This window comes from Dendrobium catenatum, unplaced genomic scaffold (genome assembly GCF_001605985.2).
Source record: "Dendrobium catenatum unplaced genomic scaffold, ASM160598v2 fragScaff_scaffold_370, whole genome shotgun sequence".
Lineage (NCBI taxonomy): Eukaryota > Viridiplantae > Streptophyta > Magnoliopsida > Asparagales > Orchidaceae > Dendrobium > Dendrobium catenatum.
This window is the reverse complement of record NW_021318832.1, coordinates 2,798,456-2,813,236: the sequence shown is the minus strand read 5'-3', so window position 1 is coordinate 2,813,236 and position 14,781 is coordinate 2,798,456. Positions and strand designations below refer to the sequence as shown.

At 36.5% G+C, this 14,781-nt stretch overlaps 1 protein-coding gene across 1 annotated transcript; it reads right to left on the bottom strand.

Moving 5' to 3' along the window:
* Nucleotides 1–320: 320 nt before the first annotated feature.
* On the bottom strand, nucleotides 321–11,176 carry LOC110105284. The gene is made up of 6 exons (XM_020834727.2): nucleotides 10,658–11,176; nucleotides 1,397–1,449; nucleotides 1,211–1,298; nucleotides 1,032–1,130; nucleotides 720–832; nucleotides 321–638 (listed from the first exon to the last, which is right to left on the bottom strand). Exons 1-6 carry the CDS (start codon nucleotides 11,087–11,089, stop codon nucleotides 602–604), a joined length of 822 nt encoding a protein of 273 aa, XP_020690386.1. The 5' UTR covers nucleotides 11,090–11,176; the 3' UTR covers nucleotides 321–601.
* Nucleotides 11,177–14,781: the final 3,605 nt, after the last annotated feature.

The window sequence follows — 14,781 nt, the reverse complement described above, 5'->3', positions numbered from 1 at the left end:
AAGCCTAAATTAGCCATACAAAAATAGTCAAATACTTTTTTGAAATCTCTCCCTCCCTCCCTCTCTCTCTTACGCTTGACCACAAAAATTATGCCCTACAATTCAATTTCTTTAAGGATAATAAACCACAAACCACCCAAGGTCCGGATTTGGCATTACAATAACATCAAAATCACAAACCTACCACTAAGACACCACCAAATTCTTAAAGAACACAGCCTCACTAAGAGAATAGAATAGACCATTTTATTGCTACATAAACAGATAGAAATTAAATAATAAATCACTCAAGTCATGTAGCTTTGAGTAAAGAAGCTAGCAAATAACTTATCGAAGCTTACTACCACTGAAAGTTTTTACATATTCAAGCATTACCAACTCTTAACTGTAGGGAAGAACTATTGCAATGCAAAATAGATCCATTTACATTCCAGGTAAGATCAAAGTTCCAGAAATTAGTGTTTGAACTTCATCATCAACTATTTCAGATCTGAAAACATCTAATCATCCCTATAATGGTCAATGATCAAAAGAAAAACAAACTGTACAAACTGTTAAAACATAGATCAACAGATGAATAAATTGGAGATCTTCAATTGTTCTAGCTCGAAATTGATCTAAGCTTGCCATTTCTTACCCTGCAAACAAAAGGAAAGTGACAAAACTTCCATTGCTGGTTTGTAGATCTTAATGGTCAGGATTTGCAAATTGCAACTCACCAGAATGAATCTTTTTTCTCCTGAGCTAGTAACTCCTCGAAAGATATTTCAGAGAAATCCATGGCCTCGTCCACAGCATCCTTCGGCTCCATGCTAGTTCCAACCTCTAGTATCTATCATCAGAGTTGAGAAGAACATAGTTATAATTCTGGCATGTTTAGGCTTCGTTTGGGATGGTTTTTTTAGTGCTTCTTAAAACGACTTTTCAATTAAAAAAATTAATTTTTTTTACTAGAAAACCGTTTTAAGAAGCAGTAAAAAAAACCGTCCCAAAAGAAGCCTTAATATCACATAGATTGGAGCTGCAAATACCGTCTTGTAAGCTGGGGATAGCTTAAGCTGCTCCTGGAGGAGATTATAAACAGCTGCATCCTCCTCTAATCTCTTGTGTTCTGCTTCTAACTTGTACACCTGCATATTACAGTAGAGCAATAATGGAAGCAACAAGAGAGCGCAGCTCCCTTGAAAAGCATAATAGATATACAACAAACCTGCTGGCAAAGTCGATCGAAAGTTGATTTATCTGCTTTGAACAGTAATGCCTTCTTAATCTTAAAACTTCGCTGGATGATCTCAGATCTGTTAAAGGATAACAAAAGAATTTATTTGATGGATGATAAACAGAAAAGGATTAAAAGAGTGGGCAAACAGAATGGCATTCTAATAAGACTACATACTTGTGCTGTAGTTCATTTCTTGCATCCACAAGGCAGTTCACAAATTGTCCTACCTGATATAGACATGGAGAAATGATGATTTCTGCTTTTAGCATAAAAAAACAAACGTAAAACACCTCCAAAGTTCGTAAAACTTTCCCATGGAAGTTTTATCAAAGAGCAAAATGTTGTACAAACTACAAACCAATCCATGCATGTAAGAACTTCATACAAAGTTCCTAGAAAAGTTTATGCTTAGATATCTAGAACATACTCTCCCATTCAATAATCACGCCACCAACAGCCCCATACCACGTGAGGCGAAGAGTCGAGCAGGTGGCAATTACAAAAAAATAAAAAATAAAAAGACAAAACATCAAATTGGGCCTGAAATAAGATTTTTATGTACATGAGTGGCGGACGCACATGCTATGAGTCATCAAAGGAAAATAATATATATATATATATATATATATATATATATATATATGTGTGTGTGTGTGTGTGTGTAACTGTGGAACTTAGCCTTGGGTCAATGATTGCTCTGCAGCTATCTTGCGGCCCTGTCAAAAATATTTTGTGGACTTACTAATTACGTTTCACAACTCTTTTAAGGATGTAATAGATTTAGTTTTTCCTTGCAGCCCTATAAACAATTTTTTATGATGATTATTTTTGAATGAATTCTGATTTCAGCCCTTTCTCTTGAGTGAGAGTGAGTGTGGTGGAGTGGTGCAGCCTTAGGAGAAGGCAAATGAAGTACCCAACAGTCCATTAAAGTGAGCTCTTGGTTTTTCCCTTGTTTCTCTTCCCCTTTCCCTCCTTCCTCCCTAACCGCCGGTCAACCCCTCTTCCCCTCCCTTTCTCGGCCAGCCACCCCTTCCCCTTCCACCGCCCACGGCAAGCCTACCCCCATCAGCTCCCCATCCAAGTTCCCAATCCAAAATTTTCCAAATATAAAATTTTGACCTTTGGGATTCCAATTGGACCCCACTTGTATCTTGGAACCCTTCATGTTAATTAAGAGAAAGTTGACACAATAATTGTCTCTCCTTATTTTCATTTTCAAAATTAGTTGGGAATTGGAAAAGCCACGACCGCTTTCCTTTCCCCATGGTTGGCCCACTCTTAGAACTCTTCATGTTAATTAATGGGAAATTGACCCATTAATTGCAAAGTTCAATTTTCCCTCTCCCAAAACTACTTTTCCATAGCTTGTTGATTTTAAATTCAACTTGCGTTTAATTTCATAATGCAAGTCTTCAAATGCTAGTCCTACATCATCTATATCCCTCATAACCCAACAATCAGTGAGAATATCCTTACTTCTAATTCATACGATTGTTAAGTACAGCTGCGCCAACTAATCATGAGTGATTCATTGGAAATTTCTAGTTCATGGCATTTTAATGGAATTTTGGTAGAACTTTAATAAAAATCTAGCACAAGGACGTGTATGGGAGACAATCAGCTCTGCTATACTAGGTCTTCATAAGCCTAGTGAGATTTTGATCAATTGTGGATGCCATGGAGACTTGGGTCTCTCCGTTACATCCAAAAGATGATGTGTGGCTAGTTTTTGGTGTCAACTTTATTGGGTTATTAGGCATCAAGTAAGTTTGGAGTTGGAAACCAAGGTGGAGCAATGGTGTAAAGACTTCACCATCATGCCTAAAGAGTCATGTGTTGCAGGTTATAGGCTTCCACTCTACCAAATCATTAGACATCCAGTAAGCTTGCAATCAGAAAACGAGGCTACAAAAACTAAAAAAGTACATCAGCAAGGCATAATGGCAATATGAAGGCTCCTACCACCGTGTCCAAAAGGTTGTGTATAATTACATGCAAACCTTAATTATGTTGAGTCATTGGACATCCAACAAGCTTGAGATCAGTCTTTCATTAGTTTCCTTCCATTCTATCCTCTCATAATTCAAGGAATAGTGAATGATCAATTAACCATTAAGAGCATTGCCCCAAAAGGATGAATATTGTTGTGTTCGAACTGCAGCAGATCAAATTTTTTAAAAAAGAGTTAAAAATAGCAATTTTTTTATTTTTTCAAATCCAAATCCTACCTTAATCCATTCAGTTGTTTAGGGTATGATATTGAACTGGCCTTCTATTTAAATAGAGAAGAAAGGCTCTTAATTGAATGAGTAACTGCAGAAGTGTGTATTGCCTTGGCATAACAATCTAAAATGTTGGGTTGGGGCAGGAAGAAACCTATGACTAGGGCGACAAATGAAAGAGTAAAGCATAGTATAAAATCAAAGAATAGAACACCAACCAACATGTGAGTGGTGAATTTGGATGGAGTCTCGCAGAATAAGTAGAAGAGTACACGGGCTAGCACACCCTAAGATATCACTTTTCTGCTTGCTGGCCAAAGAATGGAAGAGAGATACCTTCGAGTTGGAATCCTTCGATGAGCAAAACCTCAAGGCACATACAAAAATGGAGATCGACCAATCACACATGGTTCACGACTTTGAAAAGTTGGCCCACAGGAGATCATTCAAAGAAGGAAGCATGGTGCTCATGATCTAAAGGTCCTTTGTCTACACTCGCATGAAAAATTGGAACCTAAGTGGGACCTCATCTAGGTTTTTTTTTTTAAGGTGTATCATATGGCTACAATCGAAGATGGTTGGATTATATCTCTAATTTACGGAAATTTTTATCTTCACCCGACAAAACTTATCTTCTTTTAAAGTCGCCAATCACAAGACTTGGAAGATCTAATTCAAGTGGGTTTCAATACACAGACTAACAATTTTTTTTCACAATATTTATCTAAGATGTAATTTGTGGGTGACACAAGATTATCAAATATGTAACATTCTCTTCCATATCAATCTTCTATCTTCTAAATATAAAGTGAAAATAAAGAATCTCTTTGTTCCTTGATTAGGGGATATCATGCTCTTTTCTCCAATCGCAAGCAAATTCCCCTCGAACCTCCTTGCAAAGATTTTCAATTTGAAGAATTCACAAATCTGACCCGGAGCTTGAACTTTCCTTTTATGGTACTACTATACCTATTTATTTTAATTGTTTAGCAGCTCTTTATAAGAGACAAGAGTGTCAATATCAAATGAAAGCTGTGAAGGTTGGAAAGCAATGGAATTGCAAGAGGAAAGAAGCGAAGGTGGTAAGAAGTGACAATTGAGTTTAAGATTACAACTTAAAATGGATAGCACAACAAGGTTATAACAAAGCCACCTTTTCATCCAATTGAGTGTTAAGGCGGTGTTTCATTAGAGATTCGCCTTTTCTTTTCTCCCTTGGCTCATGCAAAGCCCTCATATTCATAAAAAGGAAGGAAAACACAAAGAATATGGGACTAATTTCTCAAGTCAATTCAACTATTTATGATCTCCAATTCCAAAAAGTAAATTGCAAGAATTTAATCAAAATAATGAGTTAACATGTCACTCAATTCTTAGGTTTAAAGCCTCATTGGATCCACATTAAGACCCTACTTTTCCGAAAGAAACAAATAAAATTTTGAGAATACTAAGACCTTGTGGTGAACACAACTAGATCTCCTTACCCCTAAAAATCATACAAATGAAAGGTAAAACATAAGGACTTTTCGCCAACAAGTCTACATCATTTTTAACATCACAAAGGGGGTACTTTGCATACCCAATCCCTTGTCATTGTGATACACTTAAGATTGTCTACGTGTAACCCATTCGGAGTATATATGGATAGATGATAGAGGCAAGCCTAGACCGAACAACAAGCCTAAATCAAAAGGGATATCAACATGGCCAAAACATATAAATATTGCTATCATTTTGTTGTGCTTGATCTTTTTTTTTTTCCTATAATTTTTGCCCTTGGATGATGTTTTCGTGCAAAAGCTAATTTTTTTTTACTTAGATTTAGTATTAGAGACAAATACAAAAGATAATGATCATGAAGTATGAGATTGAGAAGTTTAATGGATCAAAGGGTTTTGAGTTATGATTAACTATACTGTAAGATATCCTAACAAACATATGCAAACACTTATTAAGCATTTGAATATGCCTAAGACCATGCGTGAAGAAAAATAAAATAAAAACGGATGAAAAATCTCTTTTTTTTGTACAATAGTATTTTGAGGATGAGGTCTTAAAGATGAAACAACATTATATGGGTTGTGACTAAAATTGGAGTCGTTATGTATGATTGAAAGGAGACCAAGAAATTTTATCAAAATTAGATATTATATTTGTTACACATTAATGCAACCTAAGTTCTTAAACTAAGTTTGAGAACACTAGGAATACAAATTAAGATAGTTCCTTTCAATTTCACATAAACAAACACCAAAATGATGGACACTTAGTAGAAAATTAATATACAAAATTTGTTAGGAAGTTGCATAAGAAAAAATAAATAACAAAACACATAATCTATAAACTCTCAGAACAACCACGAATGATTACCTCACATGCAAATACAAACTAGGGAAGGTGCTCAAAGGAAAAGACAAAACAACTAACCACCACACAGCTAACCACTAAAGAAATTATGACCCAATACAGGACTTTGCTACTCCGACAAATACCAAAAGAACAAGGCACATCATCACTTACTACTCATAATAGTTTAGAAAAGAAAGATACAGGTGGAAGGAAAAATCGTGGAGAGAAGAAGTAGAAAGAAGACCGAAACAAAGAAGTTGCGAGAAGGTAGAAGACAGCGCTCAATCTTAGAAGAAACCCTCGGGTTTAAAATGATTAACTCGCAATAGTTTAGAGAAGAATGATACAGGTGGAAAGGAAATCGTGGAGAGAAGAAGTAAAAAGAAGACCGAGACGAAGTAATAGTGGATAGGGAGAAACCAGCTCGCAAGCTTAAAAAAGCCCTCAGGTTAACATTTTTTTTTCTTTTCAAAACTCTTTTTTTTTTCCACAAAGCAATCTATCCCCAATTTATAGGAGAAAGAAGGGGGAAGAGCATTTACTGGATAAAACAACCAATAAAACCCACCCAAATCAGCCCACAAGTGAAGAAGCCAAAGCTTTCTACACAAGGAAACAACAATTCGAAAACCGAGCAGCCAACAGCAAGGAAACCGAGTGAACAGCAAGGAAACCGAGTGGATAGCAACAAGGAAATCGAGTGGACAACATGAAAAACGAAAAGACAGCAAGGAAAATGAAAAGATAGTATGGAAATCAAGCGGACAACATGGAAACCAAACAGCCAACATGGAAACCGCGTGGACAGCATGGAAAAAACTTAAGAAGCCATTAATAAAGCAGAAGAAATGGGCCAAGACCAATAAGGTAAAGAAACAACCCATAAATAATCACCCAACCAGTCACCAAGGGGCAAGATCAACACGAGTGGAAAGACAACGGTGTGAACTGACCTGAGAGCACCGAACCCAGCATAATCATCGATTGTTTTTCATCATAGGGCATTACAAAATAAACATAGCATTCAACAAAAAAAAAACATAAAATGTAAATTCTTGACCATTTCAATTCTTCCCTGGTGGAAGAATCCCATCTCCTGATGAGAATGTCTCAATAATACGCTGGTAGATATCAGGATGACGAAGCTGCAACTCCTCAGCTTCAATCCAAGTACAGTCAGTCAGGGGACGTCCACTCCATTTAACAAAGAATCGTCGGTGCACCTAATGTATTGTATGAGTATTAGCCATTACTTCAATTTATTATTGTAGATTAACCATTTGTTGCATAAACATACGTTGCCAACCCGCTTGATTATTTTGACTATCCTTTTTTTAAGAAAAAGGAAGACTCGCCAAACAACCTAATGCTTTGATGTCAAATTGATGCAACCTAAGTTCTAAAATCATGTCTCCCTCTTACAAGCATTCCATGGCACCATATTGAAGAATAAAGATAGTATCGAGTAAAAAGAATGTTAAGGACTCATTTATTTCTAAAAAGTGCTGCTAAGCTTGAAAGTGTTATAAATGAAATGCCCACGAATGGATTTGGTTAGGGAAGATCCTTTAAGAAGTAATCTACCTCGAATCAAGATCGCCTTCTTAGGTGTTATAATAGGTAGCCACTAGGTCGCAATGAGTAGGGCTGTCAAAATGAGGTTTCGGGTCGGATTCGGGTCCAACTCGAAATTGACCCGACTTAAACCAACTCAATTAGCCAAACGTGTCACAAACCCAGACCCACCTCTAACCCGATTCGACCTAACCCGACTCGCTGAACCGGTTTGAGTGTTATGGGTGATTGAGCGTGGGCGGTTGAGAGTGCGAGCAAGCGCGATAGGGCCAGCGGGCAAGGCGTCCAACGCGCGAGCGGGACAAGCAGGCAACCACGATGGAGAGTGAAACGAGACAATTTTGGGTTGCTTTCGGTTTGACTCAAACCCGACCCAAAATTGCAATCGGGTCAGAATAAGGAACCCAAACCCGACCCATTTTCAAACAAGTTGACCTAGACCAAAAAATTTTGGTCGAATTCAGGTCGTATCATATATTGACACCCGTAGCGATGAGTGTACTCCCTCATTGAAGAAGATCAATCAAAGGACTTGCTCAAGGCCAGCAGAGGTACTCGCCCAAGGGGAACGAAGTGCGTCACTCGCTCACATCCGCCAAGGGGCTTGCCATATGCTAGACGACCAAGAAGCTCCTCACTAAGTGAATAGATTGTTAGTCATCTCAATCAAATCCTCCTCCAAGCTTGCTAGACTTAGCTACAGAAAAGTGCCTACCCCAAGGATGTCACACTCCATTCGGTTACCACTACTAGGCCCAGGGATGCTTCATCCCTGCAAATGACATTCCTCACCTTTCACAACAAGGCGACCTCGGGCTCCCTTCACCATTAGTCTACCTTATTAGACGACTCGCCAACTACATATACTCTCCATTCCCACTAGTAGATTCTCAGTTCACTAGGCAAATATGCTAGTAAATTCAGGTATCAACCACTGGACAAATCTGAATTCAACAAAGATAGAAGTAAGTCTCATTGGAGATACAAGGGAAAGGCTTGCTTTTATTGAAAGAAACATTGCATCTTAAGAGAAATTGACATGTTTTAAAGAGGATAGAAAAGTGCGCTGGTGACAACCATTAGGAGGACAAGCTAGTAGATGTTAATATTGTTACATATTGTTTGGGTGTATATTTAGTTAATGCTAATTTGATAAATGATGGAGAAAATGCAACGATGAGCATATTGTAGTTAAGCTTGGCAACTTGCTTACCTTACATGTGCCATAATAAGTTGTTGTTTTTTCACTTAGGAGCCATTTGTCAGTGGCTACGCTCTTACAAAAAAAAATGTTGCATATCAATATTAGCATGACACAATTGAAGATGCATGATGGTGTGTTTAGAACATTAATAGGAGTCAGAAATGTATGACTTAGAAGTACTGATGTCCTTAGAGTGAAAGGGTGTATCGGTTGTCATAAGGCTGAGATCGACAAAAATGGTTTCCTTCGCAAAGAAAATCCAAGTCATCCACATGGAAACGAAGAAAGAAGTTCTGCAATTAGCTGGATTTTGTTAACTACTCATCCAACACTAAAATTTGAGTTTACTCTAGCCTGGCACAGATGGCCAACTACTATTGACTGAATAGAACTAAGTTCTCAGAAGCACTATAAGACAAACTAGTTTTGCGTTGACCATTCACCTCGGTCAATTGGGTCAGACTCAACAGGAAGAGTATGCCAACATCAACATGCCAATCAATCAAACAAAGTATGACACCCCATGCATATTCTTAGTGAGATCAAGAGATTAAACTTACCTAGGTATGAGACATTAAAAAATAATGCAAATTAGAACTAATCATAAAGTAGACTGAAGGGGCTTTGCATGACCCAGAAGAGTCATATAAACTCGCCTATATCATTATCAAACCAAATGGAAATACAAAATGATCTACCGAGAAAACCTGAAGTAGCTTCTCCTAAAAAGACACAAAATTTTGAGTGAAGAAAGGTTTACAAGACATTCAACACATTTTAGATTATTATGAAGGTTAATGAAGTAACTATGATATATTTAATGAATTTTGGCTTAATTTTAATTTCATGAAGTTGTTTACATAAAATTTTATATATTTTTTATTAAAAAAATTTATGATTTTTCAAAAAATTAGCTATTTCTTCCTGAACCTGAGAAAAACACTAAACATCAAAGTGAATCTAGTTTATCAGTTTATCTGCACTAGGGTCACATTTTAGCCGAATAAAGGCTAACTTTTGTAGCCCATTGGAAAAGTGTTTTGAAATCTTTTCACTAAGGAATATTTTGAGTTATTTTAAGATGACTTTTTGGTCTGCAAATACATGTTTGGAGAGGAAAATATTAATGGATTCGTAAAATCTAAGTCATTATCTTATAAGATCATTTAGGAAAGCTTTATGATGAAAATCAAATGTCCCTGAAAAGTCTCCAATTACTTTATTCACCAACAATCTTCAATAGAACTTCAGACAGGTATTTTATTGTGCAATTTTGTATTGGGTTTTGGGTTTCCTAGCTCGTTATGGATAGTTATTTGGGTTTCACCCAATCATGAAGAAGAGAGTGAGGTTGTGAAGGTTTCTTCACCTGCTGTTTGAGTGAAAGAGTTTGTAGTGCTTTAGTACGTCAGATTGTGGAGATTAGATATGAATGTAGATCGGTTGAGTGTCAAACAAAATAATTTATATGGAAAGACAACTCAACAACTCTCCAATATATACCTTTCTTTCAATGTAACCAGAAAAATGAAATAGATGAAGCAGGAAGCTGTTAGAGCTTAGTTTCTCTGGAAAGGAGCGAATATCAATGAAAAGATGGCCCTGGCTTATTAGTTCTATGCAAATGCAGCTATGCTCCCTAGCACAGAAAATTTGAAATGTGAATGAGTTGAGCGTTCAATCCGTTCATATGAAAAATTAAGCTGAATACAACTTCAGCCTCAAAAATGAAAGATAACAATAAAAATTCAGATATCCACATTTGCCAATGAACAATAGCTCCGGTGGCATATCCCTCTACTGCTAAAAAAATTAAGTTCGTGCTCAAAACTCTAAGAAATAACTGGAATATTTCTCCGCTGTTTTGTTAAGTAGACAGAAAAATCAAGAAAAACTTTAAATTTCTAAAATGTCAAACAACAGCGCAGCAAGTCTCCGAATTTTCCCTTCCCAATTTCCAATTCGCCCTCTCTGCGACCAATTCAACAAAATCGCCAAAGAAAATCGAGCATCCTATAATTGCTTAAAAAAATAAAATTAAGAAAAGAAAAAATGCTTAGAAGGAATGAAACCGAGAATGACCTGAGCCATGGTCAATGCCTTCGCCTCGTTGGACTTCACTATCTCATCGTACTGCAACTTAATCTTCCTCTGAGTCGCGCTCGTGCATGAAGAAAATGGATAGGGAAAATCCGCTCTCCCCTCCCCACTCGTGCGGCACGCTGCAGCGTCCTCGCCGCCTTCCAGCCTTCTCTCCATTCGCTTCTTCCTTCCTCTCTTCTTCTTCCTCCCTTCCTCCCCCCTCTGCTTCTCCGCCTCCTCTCCGCCCACAGACGAGAGCGGAGGCTGGGGCAGAGACGTATCACCGTCGGTTTCCAGCTGACACAGCGGCGATTCAGCGGCGGAATCTCGACAGCGCCACCTCCGCCGCTTAGCGTGCAGATAGGCGATGAAGAAAGCAAAGAAGGAGGCAAGAAAGAGGAGCAGCGCCGTTATTGAAAGTTGAACCGCCATTGGAAGAGAGCCATCATCTCCAAGCGAGGGATAAGTATCGATTCGAGCCTTACACAAACGGCAAAAGAATACGTGTGAAAGAGGCGGACGCTGACTTCGGACTTCGGAGGCGATTAATTCAAAAAATCTGATTTTTTATAAAAATTGCAAATCACTTAAATTTGATTTGTGCTTAATTCAAATTATTTAATTTTATTTAAATGAGATTTGAGCTAAATTTTTAAGTATATGTGGATCTCATTATAAAATAATCATAAAATTTTATAATTATTGAAGCTGTATATAATTGGCAAAATTTAAAATTAAATAATATTTTGAGTCAGCTACTATTAGATAAACATAGGCAATAGTGATCAGGGGATCAGATTAACAATCATTCGTCTCTTCACAAAGCTCCAGAGTATATCGAGGAATATATGTGAATTTTTAACTTGTTTTATGTACCACACAGCAACATTTCACTATATCCTAGGGGTGTCAATTCGGGTCAACGGGTCGAGTTCGGGTCGAACCCGGAACTGACCCGGCACTGTTCGGGTCAACCCGAACCCGACCCGTTTTTAAAAACGGGTCAGGTTTTCTGGACCCGAATCCGACCCGATTCGGGTTCGGGTCAATCCGACCCGACACGAATGACCCGGAATTGCTAGTTTCGGGTCAAAAATCGGGTCAATCTTCGTTTTTCGGGTCAAAATCGGGTAAAAACGGGTCAAACTCGGATTTTCGGGTCAAATATGAGTTTTTGTGTCACTTTCGGGTCAATTTCGTGTTTCCGTGTCAATCCGAACCCGACCCGATTTTTAAAACGGGTTGATTTCTTCAACCCGAACCCGACCCGTTTCGGGTTTGGGTTGACCCGAACCCGGATTTTTTTGGGTCGGGTTCGGATCGTGTTTCGTGACGTGTCAAAAATTGACACCCCTACTATATCCTTGGATGACCTAGCAGCTAGCAAGCTTAAATTTAGGACCTCGATCGATAACCCTAGTCGACTGAATAAGCGTCGTGCATTTTGAACTTTTATTCATAACATTGATGCATAAATTTTATGTGATATCCGTGTAGTGCTGTACCTTTATCGAATTAATGAATTAATTCCTAATTTATCATCACTTTATGCTATTACTAGAATTTAAATTAATATTTATAATTTAATTCTAAATTTTTGAAGTGTTTAGGCTATTTTACGCTCTTAGAATTTTCTAATACATGTTTCACGTATGTGCATAGGTATCTTTATTTTTTCCAAAATTGGTAAGGCTGATTAGGCTATCGTCCCAATAAATTTCCAAAGCTTTATGAAACAAATGATATCAATTTGTATGAATTCTAACTAAAGTTTCGTTTTGGATAGCTTTTAAACGCTATTTTTTCACAATTTTTCTTTTTAAATTATGCTATAAGCTGTCCCAAATGAATCATAAATATTTAAAAAATAAATAATGTACAACATCTTTAAAAGTAGTCAACTTTGTTAAATGCAGTGGGGCTTCACAAGCCATGGTTGGTAGGCTTTCTTTTTTTCTTTTCTTTTCTTTTTTAATGCAACTTTTAAGTCTAATGCTTTGGGAGGGCTTTACAAATTTGAACTAAAAGAATTTATTATGCTTTCGATGAATAAACCTACGACTACGAGGGGGTTGATGAGAAGACCCTGATGCGGTGCATCACACGAGCCAAACCCATCTTACCTAGTCTAGCTTTACACCACCCCATTTATGTTTTAATCTCTACTACTTTAGCTACCTTTGCAAATCCAAACATGCAAATGATTTTGCTGATATAAATGAATGATTGTAGCATAATGAAATTCTACAAGGTTAATAATAAATAAAAGACGTGCATATGACAACATAAGATGCTTTCTTTATTTTCAATTTCTGCCCCTTCAGTGAGATAAATTATTTTGTGCGGAGTACGAGCGGGAATAACCGTCCGTACTGTGAGTGTACAAAATAGTGCGTATATACTATGTACAAATAGTGTGTACACTGTACACTGATTTAATACATACTGTGTACAAATATGTACACTCACATATCTGGACGGTTCTTTCCGTTCGGACTCCGCACAAAATAATTTCTCCTTCATTGAAGGATCCTCCATGATGAGCTATCTTCCCTAAAAAGTATCAACTATCAACTCAATCCTAAAAATCAAATTTTTTATTTTTTTTTCAACACAATATAAGAATGCTATTCTTATGCGAAGGGCTGTAATGGAGCATTTTATCCTGCACGTAGAACCAGAGAAGTGGCTTTCAATCTATTTTAAATATAATATGATAGGCAATAATAATAATCTAGTAAATGTGTGTTAAGGCAAGCCACTACAAATCACTCAACTTCACTCTGAAATTCGCAGCCATATATTAACCATATCTTACTTTGTGTTGCTAGTTTCAATGATATTGATATGACTTTAAAAATCATATAATATGTATGAATTTTGAGATGATTTTTGAATTGAAAATTTTAAAATTAAAATAATGATGATCTAAACTACAAATTTGACATGGTTGTAGTTGAATCGAGTGGCTCGGACGAATCTAGCGAGCCTAAGACAACCCAATTCTGACATCATTAAAGTACTTAAATGCTGAAAAAATGTATGGACAAAGGAATTGGTATGAACCATATGATTGAGTGTTTGAATTTTTGTTCAAATTACCAAAATGCTCGTCTTAAAAAGTTTATGAATAGAACCATATTTTTCATATGAGAGGGGGAAGAAATGAGAAAATTCGAGAGCTCTATTGTATTTTCCAGTTACCACAGTCAACGACCACCACCAATTATTGCCATCGACAACCACCATCACCACAAATGATGACTATCAATAAATTGCCACTATCTCTAGAATTCTGACAAGATATAACAGTGCTGTTGTGTATAACTGTCCGTTTGTGGACACCTACTTTATATAATTTAATTTGAGAAAATCAAGCAATGATGTTGAGTGTTAATTATCTATCTATGGACGCTTGACTTCTATTAATCTCATAAGAGAAATTAGAAATTTATTTTTAACTAGTAATATTTTTCTTCAACTATAAGGAATGAATGATTCTTATATTCTTGTATAGATAGTGAATTTTTAATTCGGGCTAGCCTCAGCCTAGCCCTGTTATTTTTTCCCTTTTTAAATTTTCCACGTAAAAAGGTTTAGTCTTACAATATATATATATTGTTACATAAGTACCTTTAAAAAGTGTTTGAATATCTATTATGAATTTTGAGTCTATATTTGAATGCATATTTATCAAATTATATAATAATTTCATTTCAATACTAATTAATAAATTCATGGATTATAAGAATTACACATTTTTTCCTAGTGAGTATTTGCTTATAAGAAATCAAAATTTCATTTAAAAAATATTTATTGTATTTGCTAACCTAGTTCTAGAATTTGATTTTATATTTGACACTTAGATATTTTAAATTCTACATCACAAAATATTACACAAATAAATAAAAATAAAATATGAATTACAATTAACAAATCAATTGCCAATATTCTAAACAAATTATATATAAAATATTACAAATAAAATCTGAAATCTCCAATTCTCGATCCCTAACTCTAGTATACGGTTTGTCTAGTACAGTAGGCCGCAGGGACCGGACCGGTTGCATCCAACGGCTCCTATTTCATTCATCGTCCGCGTAAATCTGATCACAGCCTTCTGA

Bases quoted from the DNA above. Each gene is read 5' to 3' on its own strand.
- LOC110105284 (XM_020834727.2), bottom strand. From the start codon at position 11,089: ATGGCGGTTCAACTTTCAATAACGGCGCTGCTCCTCTTTCTTGCCTCC. The intron at 1,450-10,657 runs GTCATTCTCGGT...TGTCTATATCAG, and splicing joins AGGCATTGACCATGGCTCAG to GTAGGACAATTTGTGAACTG. The intron at 1,131-1,210 runs GTTTGTTGTATA...TGTAATATGCAG, and splicing joins TCGATCGACTTTGCCAGCAG to GTGTACAAGTTAGAAGCAGA.